Here is a 16,508-nt window from a genome sequence, read left to right on the forward strand (position 1 = left end):
TTGTTCCTGTGTCACTGTCATTTGCCAAAAAGTAAAAGTAATGCAAGCCAACGTGTAATTGCAATGTCATATTAATTATACGGAAACCAAAACAAAATTACGAACTCCCACTTCTTCTTGGAATTCTAATAACACTAATACCAATATCATGATGGAAGATTACCTTGGAGGCAATTCTTTTGTTCTGCTACCTACACCTGTAGATGTTTCTTGCTTTTGCAATCTCTATGTAAATCACAATCAGGAGGCGATCTCCCAGAGGGTGGTTATATGTCTTCTTTATCAGAGGGAATTGTGCACTAAACCCATTTTAGGAAAGAGCCGAAGTTTTAAATCGTAGCAGGAGGAGTTGGTTTCAGTTCTTTCAAGTCTAGAACAAAGCCTTGCTGGAGGGGAGGGGGCGTTAATGCACCAGCAGGTCTTCGGGGCCAGAAGTTTGCTTTATGATTAGGCTTGGGAGGAACGGAGGATGACAAGTGTGTGTGTGTGTGTTAACCATCTCTTCCTTCTTTGGGTGGAACACCCCTTTTCTCTGAGATTTCCCCTTCTAGGAGGTTTTACTGAGATGTCCATCACAAGATACGTGTGTCCACATGTGGCTCAGCCAGTCACAGAGCCACCACCTCCCTGACCAGTGACCGGCCCGGGGATGGGAATGCCATGCCAACTGTGCCAGGCCATTCAGAGTTCTTCCAAGGGATTTGAGTTTTTAATTCTGTAAGAGGTTCCTCCTTCTTGCCCCTGGGTTCCCTAAGCTGACCTGGTATCAGCCTGAAGTCTTCCTTGCTTGCTTATATATTTTCTTTCGTTTTTAGGGCCACACCTGCAGCATATGGAAATTCCCAGGCTAGGGGGTCCAACTGGAGCTGCAGCTGCCAGCCACAGCCACACCAGGTTCGAGCCATGTCTGCGACCTACACTGCAGCTTGTGGCAACGCCGGATCCTTAACCCACTGAACAAGATCAGGGATCGAACCTGCATCCTCACGGACACCATGGGGATGGAGCTGTTGGGGGAAGGTAGAGAGGGAAGGTGGAGGGTCACATGTGACGTGCGCTATCACTGAGGCTAGGAGCACAAGCGGGGCAGGGTGCGTCACTGTATCAGTCAGTTTCTAGCTTCTCTCCGTCACAGAGTCCAGCAGGCCAGCCCGGCAAGCCTCGGCTTCCCAGTCCCTATGATCACAGAAAGGGCCTCTTAAAAGGTGAGCATGACACAGCAACCCCGTAAGTTGCCAAATCCTCTTAATTGTGTGTAAGTAGCTCTCAGATCTCCCTCTGTCTTCTCTGCTGGTGACTGCGTTTTTTTGTGTGTGGCTTACCCTTCTCCTCCGGCCCTGTCCCCTTCTGATCTATCTTCCTGGACACCCGAGGAAGCCTGAGCGGTGTTTCTAACACGACAAATCCCAACACAGGGCTCTCTGCACATCAAACCCTGGAACAGCCCCCCATTGTCCTCAAGATAAATGCCGCCCTAGCAAACGATTCCCTTCCTCCTGCTGCCCCTGACCAAGTGGCTCTTTCTTGCAGTATAACACGCCCTCGCCTCCGGCAACACTGAGTGAGTTTTCTGAAAAACCATCCCCTGTTTTGTTTTTTTTGGGGGGTGGGGGTGGGGCTCCGTGCCTTTTCCCAGGTGACACGTTCTGTCTGACTGCCCCTTGCTGACCGCTTTGCCTGCCTAATTCCGTCTGCCCCGTAGAAGTGAGTCTACCTCTTCTGTGAAGCAACCCTCGGCCCCAACTGGGATGGCAGAGGCCCTGCTATGTGGTCACCAAATCTTTCATGTTCATTGGCTTCTGAGGCACCCAGAGAGCCAACGTCTCCTGGGCTTCCCTGCAGGTAAGTTGAAGTCCCCTCACCGTGGGCTCGCCGGGAGGGATGGCGGAGCCCTGCTGTGTCTAGGTGGGCTCATGAAGGCCCTCATTCCTGGGTTTATTTGTTCACACTTGTTAACCGATCCCAGCCCACCCTCTTCGGACTGATGGAGTGACGCCCCCCGCCCCCCTTGTGCTCCTGGCCTCCGTGACAGTGCTCGTCACACGTGACCCTCCACCTTCCCCTGACGGCTCCCTGGCAATTTCCAGGAGTTGCTTTTATTTCATTCACTAAACAATTTATGAATTGAATTAAAATAAATGAGATGCAAATAAATTCCAGGCTTTCTCCCTCATTTTCAAATTACATTTTCAGTCCACTCAACCTGTTATAATCTCATAGTGATTTTCATTTAAGAGAGCTAAATGGATATGTGATTATTGTTACAGGAACTAACACCAGACAATTAAATGTTGAGGTGTTGATAGATAAAGCTGTGTTTCGATTTGCATAAACACGATGCCAGCAAATCTAACCCTGGCAGAAATTCAGTTTTAAGACTTGGGCACCTACCGTCTGCTAATTACTGCAAGTAGCATTAGGACAATTTTTAATATTTCAGCGTTGGGATTATAGCCATTTTATGTTAGGGTCACATTTATCTTTATTTTGGAAACTTAGTCAAAAATGCATAACTGATTTATTGGAGAAAAGGCACGGCTACTACTTATAATCAACTTCTACAGTGCAGTGTATCAAAAATCAATTATACAGCCCCGAAAATCCAGTCATTAAGGATTTAGCTGCTAATCTCATTTCATTTTTGTCTTCAGGAAGATACTGCGGCTTGCAACTTTGCAGATACCAGCAGAGGACGAAAAACATGGGAGACTGCTGATAACCTAATGTGGAGACTTAAACTCCAACGAGACAAAAGCAGAATCTTAATATGGAGTGGCCCAGCGCTGCAGGGAGGTCACCTGGGCTGGCTGGATTTCGATCCAATAATACGGCACAAGTAATGACCCAAGTTTTGTGTACGGTGAGCCTCTTAATCTCAGGAATTCCAAAGCCCCATTTGTTTGATGGTGCTGTACTGCATTATTTACTGTCTTCCTAGTGAGTATCTCCGTCTGCAATTATTTATTGACTTTTGTTTTCTTTTTTAAGGCTGTGCCTGTGGTATATGGAAGTGGCCAGGCTAGGGGTCAAACAGGAGCTGCAGCTGCTGGCCTACACGACAGCTATGGCAACACTGGCTCTGAGCCACATCTGTAAACCATGCCACCGTCTGTGGCAATGCTGGATCCTTAACCCACTGAGCGAGGCCCGGGGTCGAACCTGCATCCTCATGGACGTGATGTCAGGTTCTTAACCTGCTGAGCCACAATGGGAACTCCTAGTAGTTGACTTATCTGCTGCTCCTATTGTTCCTTGCCCTCCCACCGGAGGGCAGGGATTTCGTGAGGTGTGCCACGTTGCTGCGGTGCGTAACGCAACGCCTGGCTCCTGGTTCAGTAAGTAGGGGCTGACTCTGATGAGGACCAAGAGCCCTGGGATTCTCCCCTGGGGCAAGAGTTAGTATGATGGGAGGACCTGTCCCTCTCATACTGCCGCTTCACTGCACACAGCAGGACCCGATTGTCTGGATGACTGTCGGTCTCATCTGGGAGCTGGTTAAGAATCCCGGCCCGTGAGCCAGACAGAAAGACGAACTGGGGCTGAGTCCTGGCTTTGCCATTTTCTGGGCATTGTGCCCTTGAGCAGGTTATTTAGCTTCCAAGAGCCTGTGTTCCCTCATCTGAAAAGTGGAGATAATAATACCCAGCCCCACCCGGCTGTTGAAGGTAAGGGAATACAAGCAAACCATTTAACATAGGGCTTGCATCGTACGCGTCCTCAGTAACTGTGATATCCTGACTTTAAAAATATAACTTGTAAGTTACACGGTCTGGGGAAGCTAGGGTTGGTTAGAACTTCCTGCTTGGGTCTGTCTGTTACTTCCTCTCAGGCTGGGTGAGAACTCAACCTGTGTTTTCCCTTCAAGCCCTAAAATGTTCCTCTCTCTTCCCCTTTAACCCATCGGATTATCCTGAGTTTATGTAAAGAGCACACTGTAAAACTTCCATGCTTCCCGGATTGAGCAAATCACCCCGCACAGAGTGTGCCCAGGCACCAATTCGTGTGTTGAGTCAGCCGAACAGGGAACACGGAGGGAGAGGATGGTGAAAACAAGTCACAGCGACCTGCAGTTAGAGCCGAAGTTAGATCGCCCCCGTTTCCAGGCCTAGGAAACGGAGACCACTTGCCCAGAGGGCTTCGGCTCAGGTGTCTCTTTCAGGGAAGGAAGGCGCAGTAGAAGCTCGGGAACTGGGAGGTGTCCTTAGCACTGGTGGAAAGTGTGTGCCCTCCACCACTCTGTGGTGACAAGCTGGGTGGAACTACTTACCCGGAGCTTCCTGCCAAAGATAGTGACTTTGCCTTTGATCTGTTCCTTTCTGAGGCGCCACTCAATGGAGTTGAGGCCATTCTCCATGGGCAGGGAGATGTTGCAGCGCCCAATGGTGGGGGTGATGGTGCCAGCCAGGACGTGGGGCTCACTGTGGAAGCTGACCCCCATCCCATTGGCATACATCACCCGCAGGGTACCGTTATTGCAGAGCTGGTAGCTGTTCCGCACTTGATCTGGAGAAATGGAAGTGGGGGTGGGGAGAGGAAAATAAATTATCCACTCTGTTAGTCAGGAGAGAACAGAACCTCTATTTTTATAGGTTTCCATGGTACTTTGCAGCTGTCAGTCTAAGGCTGCCTTCAATTAGCACATGTACAATGTTAAGGTGAGTAGCAGAGATGCTACTGATCCGTGGAAAGAAAAACATTATTAATATGTGGCACTCCAGAAATAATTATGCTGTGATATTTTTCTTTTACTCACTGAAGACTATTCATAGTACATTTAAACATTTAAAGATGTCTAGTGCCTACACAATTTGTGTCAATCAAACCCCTGATCTTTAACATATATGTTTTAGCTGAAACTGGAAAAAAAAAAAAAGAGAACTACTTAAAAATGTTTTTCCTTTTGCCTACTCTCTAACCTGAGGTTGACGGTCTACCCCATCTGACCCCAGGGCAGATCCACTGCAAACCAAGTCCAGGATTCTTCAAGAAAATCAAGAGAAAAAGCAACCTTTCTGCCCCTCATGCGTTTGCAGCTGACTCCACCGCTGATGCCACCTCCTCTCAAGAGAAATCTGAAGAGACTCCACTAGTACGAGGTAGACGGAGCCAGTGGGTGCTGATAACATGTGTTAATCTTCCCAGATGGAATCTACACTGGTCAGTCAGACTTCTGACCTTTTCCTTTATCAAAAAGTTCCAGGAAGGAAATGTGAGTCAGCCACTCCTTTTCTAGATCTATCGGTTCCTGATTATTTGGGCAGAGGAGTCCAGCTGGGCTGGCCTCTGAGATGCTGGCTTTTGGAGTTGCAAGCAAGTGTGCACCTGTCACTCCCACAACTGCAGCCATCATGCAGAAAACCCACATCATTAAAATCTACATCGGGCAGAGCAGAAACAGAGTCACGGAAATGGGCTCTGTCACAGGATCACAGTCCAGAAATGTCACCCTTTATCTCCCCAGAGGACACTTTTTTTCCTCAGACAATAGGCTAGCCCACTGACACGGCATCTTCTTTACAGGAAAACGTCACCTGCACAATTCCTCTTCTTGCTTGTCCTGGACTGTCATGTCAAACAGCAACAGTAACCATGGGGTAGTCAGAAGCCTTTGAGAACCTAGTCTGGGCATGAGTTTGCTAAGGTCTCTGTGATTATAGGACAACCACCTCATCACACGGATGCTTGGAAGAGAGATGCAGAATGGGACTAAAGAACCACCTCCCTAACAAAACCAAGGTGAGTTCAAGAGAGTAAAACAGCCTTGGAGAAGGTAACCAGTTGTGCTGGTTTGGCAGGGAGTGCTGGTGATGGAGAGGTGGAGGCAGAGGGTGAGGTGGGGGTGTGTGTGAAAACTGACATTTTTAGGTAAATGTGTATACTTCCAAATAACTTGACATTTGGTTTGGTATAGATGACATTCTCCTGCATCTGGTTTTCTCTAAGACTGACCTCTTGTAGAGTTAGTTTGTAGTGGACTAAAACAGCAAGATGAGGGCTGCAAGGTCTCTGGAGGTCCTGCTAGGCTTGGTAGCTCACACCTCTGGGCTTGGCTGAGGGGCTTACCTTGTACCACTGTGTAGGAGGCTTCCACCGAAGACAGGTTGGTGATGACTGTGACATCATCATCACGGTTGGAGTTCTCAATGTCAATGGTGATGGATTTCTCCATTTCCCGGTGCAGACTGGTCACCACCCCTGTGGGGCGTGTCACATTCGTTAGGCGGCCCTCGTGGTCATAGCTGGAGAACAGAAACACTGGTTAGAAGCACAGTTGCCAGGACTGAAGGCTTTCCCAGCCACACAAGGGGCAGACTCATGGAACCAGGAAAAATACTGGACTGGGGGATGGCCAAGTGGTGGAGCACTGAGGTATCTTGTCACAATCATCAGCCCTCCAACCCTCCCTGGGTGCTTTTTCACCACCCACCGCTATACCTGAAAACATACTCAGTGAAAACATTTCACCTCAGGCAGGGTGTACTTTGCAAGGTAGTGAGAACAGCTTTATGTTTTTTTATCCTATGTGTTTCACAAAGCCACCAAATTCACCTTCCTAAAAATGATCAGGTTCCTTATATCATTTCTCTGCTGAACAAACCATCCCCCTTGGTTGATCAATCAAATCACATCAACACCTGCCATGTGAGACCACCCGTGGTCTTCCACACTCACACAGCTGCATCCGGCTTGTCCTCTGGACCCTCAGCCTGGACCAAATGCCCCCTACATGCCATGGGTCAAGCACAGGCGGCCTGGTTGCCTATAACCATTTCTCTGGTCTGGCAGACGCAAGCTGACCATGACTCAAGAGCCTCATGCAGTTTTTCCAGTGACTCATGTGACCTCCATGGTCTACAACACCCAAGTCTAGGTACCCTGGTGAGCAAGCTCTGTGGCCAGAAATTTGCCTGAAAGTAGGCCCTCCCTCCTTCTTTCTATATGTGTCATCTTTACACTTTTCTCAAAGAGGAGTTTTCTTTTTTCTATCCATTTTAGCAAAAGGCCTTGCTGTTCCTCTAAGTAAAGCAGTTCCCTACCCTGGAAGATGCCTTCTATTCAGAAAGCCTGGACCCCCTTACACTCAAGGAAAAAGAAACAGATTTTTCTCAAAGTCAGAATGTAGAATAAGCTCTCTCAGATGAGACTTGGGCCCTCCAAGGCAAAGGGACTCCCTTATGTGTTCTTATCTATTAAATAAACTGCCTCTTAAGTAGGGCTATAAATATGTTACGTCTAAATAACAAACTAGAATAACCTAGATATTCACTGATCAGGGATTCATGAAATAACTGATGATTTTTTCCATAGAGTAGAAATATATGAAGCCATCCAAATTGATGACATGGATTTCTCATTATTGACATGAAAAAATTTCTACATTTTAGAATGTAGCAAAATACATTCCCCTGATAGTATACTTAGGGTCAAAAAATGGGTGTAAGTAGAAGAAATTCTCTGAAAACATAGGCACCTGACATTAAGGGTGGTTTTTCTTCATGTTTTTGTATGCTTCCGTATTTTAGGAATGATTTGTAACCAGTATGCCTTACTTTCCTATTTTATAACCAGAAACAAAAGGTATTTAAAAAGGAGACTAAATCCAAAAATTAGAAGGAAAGAAATAAAAAACAACAGCAAAGATTCAAGGCATTCAATAGCTGGTTCTTTGAAAAGATAAAATTGAAAAACCTTTAGCTAGACTTACAAAATCTGTAATAATAGAGAAGAAATCACAACTGGTAACTGGTACTACAGAAATATAAAAGAGGTTACTATGACTGCTTATACTCCAACAAATGGACAACCTAGACGAAGTGGGTACATTTCTAGAAACATAAAGCTTCACAGGACTGACTAATGAATAAGCTGATTCAATCTCCTTACTATTAATAGAAAACCTCCCACCAAACAAAGGTCCAGGATTACTCAGGTTCACAGGTAAATTCTACTAAACATTAAAAGATGTATTAATACCAGTACTTCTCAAACTCCCCCCAAAAATAGAGGAAAGAACACCCTGCAGTCATTTTACAAGACAAGCATAACTCTGATACCAGACAAGGACACCACACGAAAATTACAAGCCAATATCTCTAAACAAACATAAATGCAAGAATCCTCAACAAAATATTAGCAAACTAATTTCTGCAGTTCATTAAAAGGCTCATATACCATGGTCAAGTGGGATTTATTCCAGGGAATGCAAGAATGGTTCGCATCTGCACATCAATGTGAAACACCACATTAACACTCGACAATATTCACTGCCCATTTGTGAGAAAAACCCTCAACAAAGTAGGTAAAGAAGGAACATATCATAACATAATGAAGGCCATATATGACAAGCCCACACCTAATATCACGTGCAGTGGTGAAAAGCTGAACGTTTTCCTCCAAGATCTAGAACAAGACAAAGGATGCCATTTTATTCAATATAGTATGGGAAGTCTTGTCCAGAACAATGAGGTTAGGAAAAAAAAGACATCATATTATATGTAGAAAACCCTAAAACATCACCAAAAAGCTGTCAGAACTAGTAAAATCAGTACAGTTACAAAATCAATATACAAAACCTGCTGTGTCTCTATACACTAATAACTACCAGAAAGAAAACTGTAAAAAGATATTCACAATTGCATCAAAAAGAATGAAATACCCGTACACTGAAAACTGTGAGATATTACTGGAAAAAAAGATGACAAAAAAGATATTACATAGTCATGAACTGGAAGAATTAATATTAAAAATTTTTTTTCTCTTCACAGCTGCACCTGTGGCATATGGAAGTTCCTGGGCTAGGCGTTGAATTGAAGCTGCAGCTGCAGGCCTACATCACAGCCACAGCTACAGAGGATCCGTGTGCCATCTAGGCCACAGCTTGTGGCAACACTGTATCCTTAACTCACTGAGTGAGGTCAGGGATTGAATCCGCATCCTCACACACCTTTGGGTCCTTAACCCACTAAGCTACAACAGGAATTCCGGAAGAATTAATATCGATTAAATGTCCATACTATCTAAAGCAATCTATAGGTTCAATGCAATCCTGGTGAAAATTTCAGTGGCATTCTTCACAGAAGTAGAACAAATACTCCTAAAATTTGTATGGAACCACAGATACCCAAACAGCCAAAGTAATCAGCCGAAGCAATCTTGACAAAGAACTGGAGGCATCACACTTCCTAATTTCCAACAGTGTGGCCCTGGATACAGGGACCAGTGGAGCAGAATCGAGAACTCAGAAAGAGACCTGCACACATACTGTCAGTTTATGACAAAGGGGCCAGGAGTACACAATGGGGGAAAGAACAGTCTCCTCAATAAGTGGTGTTGGGAAAACCGGACCGCCACATGCAGAAGAATGAAACACTTTTATACCAGTCACAAAGTTAAATGTATTAAAAACTTGACCGAAACTACAAAATTCCGTGACATTTGTCTTGGTGATTCATTCTATCTATCTATCTATCTATCTATCTATCTATCTATCTATCTATCTATCTACCTACCTACCTACCTACCTACCTACCTACCTATCTACCTATGCAGTGCATTTGACACAAAAGCAAAGGCAATAAAAAGCACAAACCAACAACTGGGATGACATCAAACTAAAAAGCTTTTGCACAGCTACGGAAACCATCCACAAAATAAGGCAATCTACTAAATGGAAGAAAATATTTGTAAATCATATTCTGAGGCAGGACAAAGAGCCAGGCTACATTAAGAACTCATACAATGCAATAGTAAATCACGCAGTTTGATTAAAAAATGAACAGAGGATCTGTATAGACATTTTCCCAAAGAAGATAGACAGATGGCCAACAGGTACATGAAAATATGCCCAACATTACTTTCTTTAAAAAATTTTTTTAAGGGCTGCATGTGTGGCATATGTAAGTTCCTGGGCTAGGGGTTAAATCAGAGCTGCAGCTACCAGCCCACACCCCAGCCACAGCAATGCCGGATCCAAGCTGCCTCTGTGACCTACACCACAGCTCATAGCAATGCCGGATACTAAACCCACTGAGCGAGGCCAGGGATCGAACCCGTATCCTCATGGTTACTAGTTGGGTTTGTTAGTGCTGAGCCACAACAGGAACTTCAACATTACTAATCATCAAGGAGATGCAAATCAAAACCATATTAAGATAGTGCCTTACACTTGTTAGAATGGCTTTTATTTAAAAAAAAAAAAAAAAGCCCTAACAGTGTTGGCAGGGATGTGGAGAAAAGGGAACCTTTGTAGACTGTTACGGAGAATGTGAATCCATGCATCCAGTAGAGAAAACAGTACAGAGGTACCTTAAAAAATGAAAAACAATGGTCATATGAGCCAGCATTTCTGCTTCTGGGTATTTATCTAAAGCAAATGAAAACAGTCATTTGCAGCAACATGCATGGAACTAGAGACTCTCATACTAAGTGAAGTCAGTCAGAAAGAGAAAGACACATATCAAATGTATCACTTATATCTGGAATCTAATACATGGCACGAATGAACCTATCTACAGAAAGGAAGCAAACTCGTGGACACGGAGAACAGACTTGTGGTTGGGGAGGGGGAGGGAGAGGGAGTGGGATGTGTGGGGTTCGAGATGCAAACTATTGCATTTGGAGTGGATAAGCAAAGAGACTCTGCCATATACGACAGGGAACTGTATCTAGTCACTTGTGATGGAACATGATGGAGGATAATGCGACAAAAATTATATATATATATATATGTATGTATGTGACTGGGTCACTTTGCTGTACAGCAGACATTGACAGAACATTGTAAATCAACTCTAATAATAAAATGAAAACACTTACTTGAAGATATATGCACCTATATATGTTCATTGTAGTATTATTTACAGCAGCCAAGATACACACCAATGTGTTTCATCAACAAATAAATGGACAAAAATGGTGCATATATATTTAAAGGGATATTATTCAGCCATACAAAGCATGAAATCTTGCCATCTGTGACAACATCAATGGATTTTGAGGGCACTAAGAGAAGTGAAGTCAGTCAGACAGAGAAAGACAAATACCCTCTAATCTCACCTTTATGTGGATCTCATCAACAAAAAAATTCCCCAAACACACACAAGAAAACCAAGCTCATAGATACAGAGAATTGACTGGTGGTTGCCAAAGGTGAGGGGTGGGTGGAGAGGTTCAAGGTCAATGGTACAGACTTTCCATTGTAACACAAATCAGTCACGGGATGTAACGTTCGGCATGATAACTGTAGTTAATACGGTATTACATGTTTGAAAGTTGCTAAGAGAGTAGAACCTGAAAGTTGTCATAAAATTTTTGGTACCTATATGGTGCCAGATGGTAACTAGACTTAATGGGGCAATCATTTCACACCTTATGTAAACACCAAATCATGTGGCACCTCTGAGATGAAGATAATGTTATATGTTAATTTACCCTCCATAACTAAGACAACACCTCTAGGTGTTTTGATATGGGGTGCTTAGTGGACAACTCAGACAGTGCCCCCAACTCTCGCTGCCAAGGAGGGACTCTGTGAGGAGTTTATTCTCTGGGACCCGGGCAGTGCGTTGATTCCAACCCCCCTGAACTGCCTGGACACCTACCATGCATAAGTGGCCGTGCTTCCTTAATAAGAGAAATAGCAGCAACTGGAGATTCCACTTTCAGGGGACAGAGGACTGGTGTGGAGACCTGAATCTTAGGGTCCACAGGGGAAAAAAAAGCAGATTTTCTTTAACCTTGAAAGAAGATTCAGCTTTGGATACCCACAGAGTATCTTCAGATTCAAGCCTCTTTGCAAATTAGTCTGCACATACTTGCAAGGAGCTATGCGTTCTAGTAACCGGACCTCAAGGCCACCCAGGAGAACCAGTCCTGCTTTGTCTCGAGTTGGGCTAGAAGCTGCCTTTGACTTATTCATTCAACAAGGAGTCACTGAGTTCTTATTATGTGCCAGGCACTGTTCAAGGTGCAGGGGACACAGCTGGGAACAAAATGGATGAAAACCCTTGACCTCATGATGGGCACAAGCTAGATGGAGAGGCCAGAACATACTGAGATTTCAAAAGTCTAGTAGGTCTGATGGTGCTAAGCTGTGAGGATTAAGAGATTGTTTTCTGCCAGCCTCAAGGCCCCTGTGCGGTTTCATTCATTGCTTTGCTAACTCCTTTCTCCAAAGTTTTCTCTAAGGCTATGCAGTCTCACCAGGAAGTGGAGTTGGGGTCTGATTTTTATTTTTTATTTTTTTCTATTTTTTTATTATACTTGATTTACAATGTTCTGTCTGTTTCTGCTTTTTGAATGACCACTTTGCTGAACGCTATGTAAAAAACACCGCAAAACAAAACAGTTACCATCTTTTCTGGGAGGCCAAGAAAACCATATGCACTGACTCCTGACACGGAGATTTTATGAGCTCTACAAACACGACAGGGGAAAAGAAGAGCAGCTCTTTGAATGAAGAGAGAGAGAGAAAAAAAATGCTTCCATGTAACTTCTGAAGAAACATTAGGAAAAAAAAAATCATGAGCATGTTTTCATTAAAGTAGGGTCCCCTTTGGGAAAATACGCTCCCCGTTAGAGTTCCCATCTAAGGATGCATGTCAGCCTCAACTTGGTCCCTGCAGCTTCCTAAGGAAGGCCTGCTTAGAGTGACACACATTCTCTCCGACATGTGCTGGGCCTTCAGTGCAAGACGGGAAGATGAGAATCCAGGAGGTGTTTGGCTTACAGTGTTGCTTTAACCTAACTTGGTGTGAGCTCTAAAGATGGCACGCAGATGATGCTTTCAGGGCCAGGGTCACTGGCTGGTTAAGTGTGATCAGTTCCAGTGCCCTCAGAGATGTTCACGTGCTTCAGAAGTCTGAGAAAGACAGCTTTGCTCGGAGAAGGAAGACGGCACCGGGGCCAAGGAAAGCCCGTTCTGCAATGCAGATAACTTCCAGCAGGTGGCAACAGCTCCCTTTTACATTCTCCCAAGTCCCTTGGCATGCCAACAGGAAGGGAACGTTGCTGAATTTAAGACTGATCAGCAATGAGGTCTTCTGTTCTCTCTCCCCTGTCCCTTTCCTTCTGTGACAACATCTCCCCAGCTTAGTAAATTCTCAGCTACAGCAGCAACACCGAGATAGAAAGCAAGCAACAACTACCAATACATAGTGCTTAACCAGATCCTTCACCGTCCAGCAAAGCCAGATACTTGTAAATTCCACTCCTGTCTCAGCCAGTGAGTGGAGGAATCATACCATAGCAATTTCCTCACCAGCATCCTACTGGTTAATACCCACAGCAGCAGGCAGTTTGACCAAGAACTGCCTGCAGGAGCGAGGGAAAACAGCTTTTGGTAAAACAAACAGCAGGACTATCAAGTATGAGATAATTGTTAGGGGAAATATGACCAGCTCTCACATCTTTTAATATACCTAGCACATTATCTGTATTGATCTACTTCTGCGAAAGAGGAAATTCAGAGTTTATCTGCCTGTCGGGGCAATCAAGTGTGCTGTTGGACCTATCGGCAAGTTACAGGAGCCCCACCAGGATCCTGCCTTTTAGTTTCTAATTTCCGCACCCATGGCAAACATGAATAATCAGCAACGTTAATCAACACTTGATCTCTCAGGCGCTGTGCGTGTCCAATATTCTGAAATTGGAACAACAAGCTGGCAACGGGAATTCCCAACTCTTGGAGGGAGGATGTTCAGAATGAGACACCCGAGAGTGCAAATAATTTGGGAGTCAGGGAGGGGACAGGAATATGCTGGGACATGAAGCAGACGTGAAAGTCAGGATGACAATACGACTAAGCCACTCTAAAAGCTACACGGACGGCCAGTGTGATGCTGGCTAGGGTAGGGTGAGTGCTCTTGGGAATGACTTTATATAAATCTACTTACTCGTAGAAAGTGGTCCATCCTGTTTCGTCACTCTTGGTGGCCAGGAGGCCAGTGTTCCCATCGTAGGTCATGAGGCCAAGCTCCAAGTTCTGCGTGGACACGACCTTGAGACCTCCATTGGTGCCCACTGTGAGAGTGATGATCTGGTTGTCAGGCATGAGCAGGTGGCGGGGCATGCCGCTGCTGTCCCGCCGGATCTTCAGGGAATTTCCGTTATTGTCAATCAGTTCCGTGACGTCATTGTCAGCACTGTAGGTGAAATTGTACAAGTACTCCCCTGTCACCAGGCTCACAGTGTACTGGTGGATGCCATCGGCGTTGAAGACATACAGCTCCTGTTCTCCGGGCGATGCAGCCTCGTACTGGTTGAAAGCATTCAGCACGGGCTTGTTCTTGCTGACCGCCCGGATCCGAATATTTCCAAGGTCTGCGATGTAGATGGTACCATCTGGCGCTACGGCTAAGGATGACGGGGAATTCAAGATGGCATCTGTCGCATAGGCATCATCTCCTGAGTAGCAGTTGCAATTGACATCGTTTTTGCAGTCGCAGTCGGAGGCTGCCCCCGCCAAAAGGCAGATCTCCCCATTGGTTGTTACCTGGCGTAGACGGTTAATCTTCTTCTCATCCGTCTCGGTGATGTAGAGGACCCCGGTGTGAGAGATGGCAATGGCGCTGGCGGACTCCAGAGCAGAGTGAATAGCGAGTTTGCTGAGTGAGTAATCAATGCCAGGCACCTGGCAGTGCATGGGGCGTCCGGCAATGATGCTGACTTGGTGGTTCTCAGTGATGCGAAGGATGACGTTGTTCTCAAGAACATACAGGGAGTTGTCCATGGGGTTGACAGCAAGGTCTGTTGGCCACTCCAGGCGGACCTGTGTGTGATACGGCATCACGTTACAGAAGAGCCTCTACCACGCTCAACATGGGGAGAACAGACTGACTTTTCTACCTAACACGCTGTCCAAGAAGCGCCCATCATGCAACCAGCTGCTCACTGCCCACGCTGGGTGTGCTCGAGGGAGAAGAACACTACACAGCAGCTATTTCCTGCTCTATCATCTGCTGTGGCTACAGGAGGTCACCAGTTCTACCCATGATGCTCTTCGCAGCCCCAGGTGATGGGACGAGGGTCAGAGACATCACATACAGCTGGACAGGTAGTCCACAACACAAAGGGCTAGGGTAACACAGCCCACGCTCTGCCCACCAAGCCCTGGGCCTGAGGAGGTGATGCTCCTTGAGAGGAGGCACCTTTGTCTAATTCCCAAGAGGCAGACACACAATTTAGTAGGAGTCCCTGACCCAAGAGCAGCCAAATGCACAGGGTGGCCAGCAAACTACACCTGGAGTGTTTGCTAGAAAAAAAAATGAACTGGATGGGAGTTGTTGCTATGGTGCAATGGGATCAGTAGCGTCTCCACAGCACCAGGTTCAATCCCCAGCCTGGCACAGTGGGTTAAAGGATCCTGCATTGCCACCTGCATTGTGTAGGTCGCACCTATGGCTTGGATCTAATCCCTGGCCCGGGAATGCCACGTGCTGCAGGGTGGCCAAAAAAGAAAAAAAATGTACCGGACCTAAGAGATTTCTTCTCTGCCAAATACGAAATGAAAATCTCAGTAACGACTTGTCAGTTGAGGAATTTGAGCTCAAATTGATGAGAGGGTTGAAAAGGCCCTTATAGGAAGCGTAAACACAGACTCGGGTTGTTTGAGGACCCTTATATTAACGTCCAGTTTCTCCCATTGGACATCTGAGTGAGCCTCTGTTCTCTGCCAACATAAGAGCCCAGTCTAAAAGACTCTCCCTGGGGGGAATACGGTAGTGGGCTGTGCTCAGTTCCCACTGCACAGAGTAAAGGTTTATATAGTGAGGATGCAATCATTTTAGATTAACAGGGAAGTTCTGATTGACGTGTAATACTGTACAGTACACTCTCAAACCTGCAATAATGATGGAGAAGGGAGGTAATTACACAGCAACTCCTACCCTATAATCTGCCCCGGCTGGAGTGTGTCACCAGCTCCACTTTTCTGAGCAGAATTTCCCTCTCCCTTTCTCTTTTCCCCTAGTTCTCTTTCCTTTTTTGAGGGGGGGACACGGCCCGCCTCCAGCGTGCTGTCTAGTTTGCCCCAAGCCTCTGCAAACAAACCTGGGAGCTGTCTCAGTATCGACCCCCACCCCCTGCCCCACTTCCAACCCAAACAGGCCACAGGTGAGCGCTCCAGGCCAGCAGCCAGGGATGGCACGTAGTGATGAGAAATAAGACAGTCCCACCTGGGCCACGTCCATGCTGGAGTCACAGCTCAGGGGCCGGACGGCGGTGAGGTCGTTGGAGCCCAGCAAGGTGGAGATGATTCCATTCTGGTCGACCTTGCGGATCATGGTGGCGTCGACAAAGTACATGAGCCCATTCTTGTCTACAGCAATACCTGGGCAAGGCAAACCGCGGGAGTGTGGTTCTTGGCCAGGAGCAGGGCTGGTGGGGCCGGGGTGGAGGTGGGGGATGCCCTGCTGGGCATGATCTTCTTGGATCAGGGGCCTCCCTGGCTGGATGAGCACATTCAGAGTGGTGGCTCTCGAACTTTTAAAGGGATACCCTTTCTCATGGGC

General features: G+C 46.0%; 1 protein-coding gene and 1 long non-coding RNA gene across 53 annotated transcripts in view; one reads left to right on the plus strand and one right to left on the minus strand.

The window, feature by feature from the left end:
• The window catches only part of LOC110257231 (uncharacterized), a 70,112-nt gene extending 62,471 nt beyond the window's left edge, over positions 1–7,641 (plus strand). For 2 of the 3 annotated variants that reach the window (XR_014830903.1, XR_014830902.1), the window contains exons 3-8: positions 1,136–1,205; positions 1,416–1,561; positions 1,703–1,842; positions 2,652–2,860; positions 4,950–5,096; positions 5,521–7,641. This is a non-coding gene — a long non-coding RNA (uncharacterized LOC110257231). Of the gene's footprint in view, positions 1–1,135; positions 1,206–1,415; positions 1,562–1,702; positions 1,843–2,651; positions 2,938–4,949; positions 5,097–5,520 lie in introns of those variants that run through there. The other variant, XR_014830904.1, reaches the window with a different exon arrangement.
• TENM2 (teneurin transmembrane protein 2) overlaps positions 1–16,508 on the minus strand; it is a 1,290,011-nt gene that overhangs the window by 47,216 nt on the left and 1,226,287 nt on the right. For 48 of the 50 annotated variants that reach the window (XM_085001825.1, XM_085001822.1, XM_085001814.1 and 45 more), the window contains 4 exons: positions 16,173–16,327; positions 13,893–14,767; positions 6,064–6,239; positions 4,268–4,503 (listed from right to left, as the gene is read on the minus strand). In XM_085001825.1, coding sequence (XP_084857951.1) covers positions 4,268–4,503; positions 6,064–6,239; positions 13,893–14,767; positions 16,173–16,327 — 1,442 coding nt within the window. Of the gene's footprint in view, positions 1–53; positions 1,177–4,267; positions 4,504–6,063; positions 6,240–13,892; positions 14,768–16,172; positions 16,328–16,508 lie in introns of those variants that run through there. The other 2 variants (XM_085001859.1, XM_085001858.1) reach the window with 1 other exon arrangement.

Source organism: Sus scrofa, chromosome 16 (assembly GCF_054392235.1).
Source record: "Sus scrofa isolate SSC_HxYL_T2T_F1_AM1 chromosome 16, Sscrofa_HxYL_maternal_Yorkshire_Landrace_v2.0, whole genome shotgun sequence".
Classification (NCBI taxonomy): Eukaryota; Metazoa; Chordata; class Mammalia; order Artiodactyla; family Suidae; genus Sus; species Sus scrofa.